This window comes from Marmota marmota, unplaced genomic scaffold (genome assembly GCF_001458135.2).
Source record: "Marmota marmota marmota unplaced genomic scaffold, marMar, whole genome shotgun sequence".
Lineage (NCBI taxonomy): Eukaryota > Metazoa > Chordata > Mammalia > Rodentia > Sciuridae > Marmota > Marmota marmota.
Genome location: NW_026000241.1, coordinates 6,476,839 through 6,478,152, shown reverse-complemented (window position 1 = coordinate 6,478,152; position 1,314 = coordinate 6,476,839). Strand labels below are relative to the sequence as shown.

The 1,314-nt window shown below is 69.9% G+C and overlaps 1 protein-coding gene across 1 annotated transcript in view; it reads right to left on the bottom strand.

Moving 5' to 3' along the window:
* Mast3 (microtubule associated serine/threonine kinase 3) overlaps positions 1-1,314 on the bottom strand; it is a 30,920-nt gene that overhangs the window by 4,408 nt on the left and 25,198 nt on the right. Inside the window, 3 exon segments of the mRNA XM_048794826.1 lie at positions 364-486; positions 771-997; positions 1,250-1,314. The exon segment at positions 1,250-1,314 is cut by the window's right edge and continues 24 nt beyond it. Coding sequence (XP_048650783.1) covers positions 364-486; positions 771-997; positions 1,250-1,314 — 415 coding nt within the window.

Genomic DNA, 1,314 nt, shown 5'->3' with positions numbered 1-1,314 from the left:
CCACCGAGCCCCCCCCCCCACCATCCATCCATTTCTTTGCCCAGTGTCCCCCCTTCCCTGTCCACACACCCCTCACCTCATGGCCTGCCACCCACAAGGTCAAAGACACAGCCCATGGTCTCCGCCCCGCCACCTGGAGCCATCCACGGCCCCATGTGGTCCCGGGAGCTACCAGCAGCGCCGGCCTCGGCCCCTCCCCGTTGCTCATCCGTGTCCTGCGCATGGTCCTAGGTTGGCTGCCCGTGGCCACAGGGGGCTGGGGCGAGCCACACAGGATGGCCAGGGGGCAGGATGGCTTCTGGCAGGTCACAAGGGGGCAGAGGGAGGGGGACGCGAGGCCCAGAGCGGACGCTGCGCGGGCACCTTCAGCAGCAGCTCCACCACGTCCATGTGCACCAGCCCCAGCACCGACTCCCCGTTGATGTGCGTGAGCAGGTCGCCGGCGCGCAGGCCCGCCTCCTGGGCGGGGCTCCCGTCCTCCACGCTCTGGGGACAGGGGGACAAGGCTCAGGGCTGGCACCCCACGTCCCAGGGCCCCAACTGCTGCCCTCACAGGCCTCGGCTTCCCTGCGCTGGGCAGTGGGGGGCATCGGTGCCCCTGCCACCGTGCGCCCCTGCCACCATGCGCCCCTGCCACCATGCGCCCCTGCCACGGTGACCAGGGGCAGGGCGGAGACAGACGCCAACTCCAGCTGCCTCTGCCACTGGTGGGAGCCACACTCGCAGGACACCCTGCTGTCCCCACTCACCCTGGGTGCCCCCCCACTCACCCAGACAACGTGGTGCACGGTGTAGACGTCACTGTCACCCATGTAGACGCGGATGGCCCGCAAGCTGAAGCCGTACTTCTTGCCCGAGCTGTGGATGACGATGGGGGGCCGCAGGCTGCCGCACACGGGGGACGGGTCCCGGCTGGGCGAGGAGTCTCGGGAGGACGGGTTCGAGGACAGGGAGCGCGGGGACAGGGGGCTCATGAGGGGGCCGCCGCTGCCATCATCTGTGGGCATCGAGAGGTCACTCCCTGTGGGTCCCCACGGGGCAGCCTCCTCCCCCACGGTGGGCGCGGGGCACAGACACCCCCAGGCCTGGAGCTGGTCCCCAGGCGCCAGTGCTTCCTCCTCTAGGGCTCAGCCCAAGGGGACCCGCGGGACCCCCTCCCAGCTCCTGAGTCCCTGGCCACAGCTGTCCTGGGCCTGCTGGTGACACACACCTGGGTAGCACCAGGCCAAGATGGAGCCTCAGCTGTTACCTGCTGTGATGATGAGCGACAGGGCAGAGACGGACGCTGACTTGGGCACACGTCCCCCGCTGCCC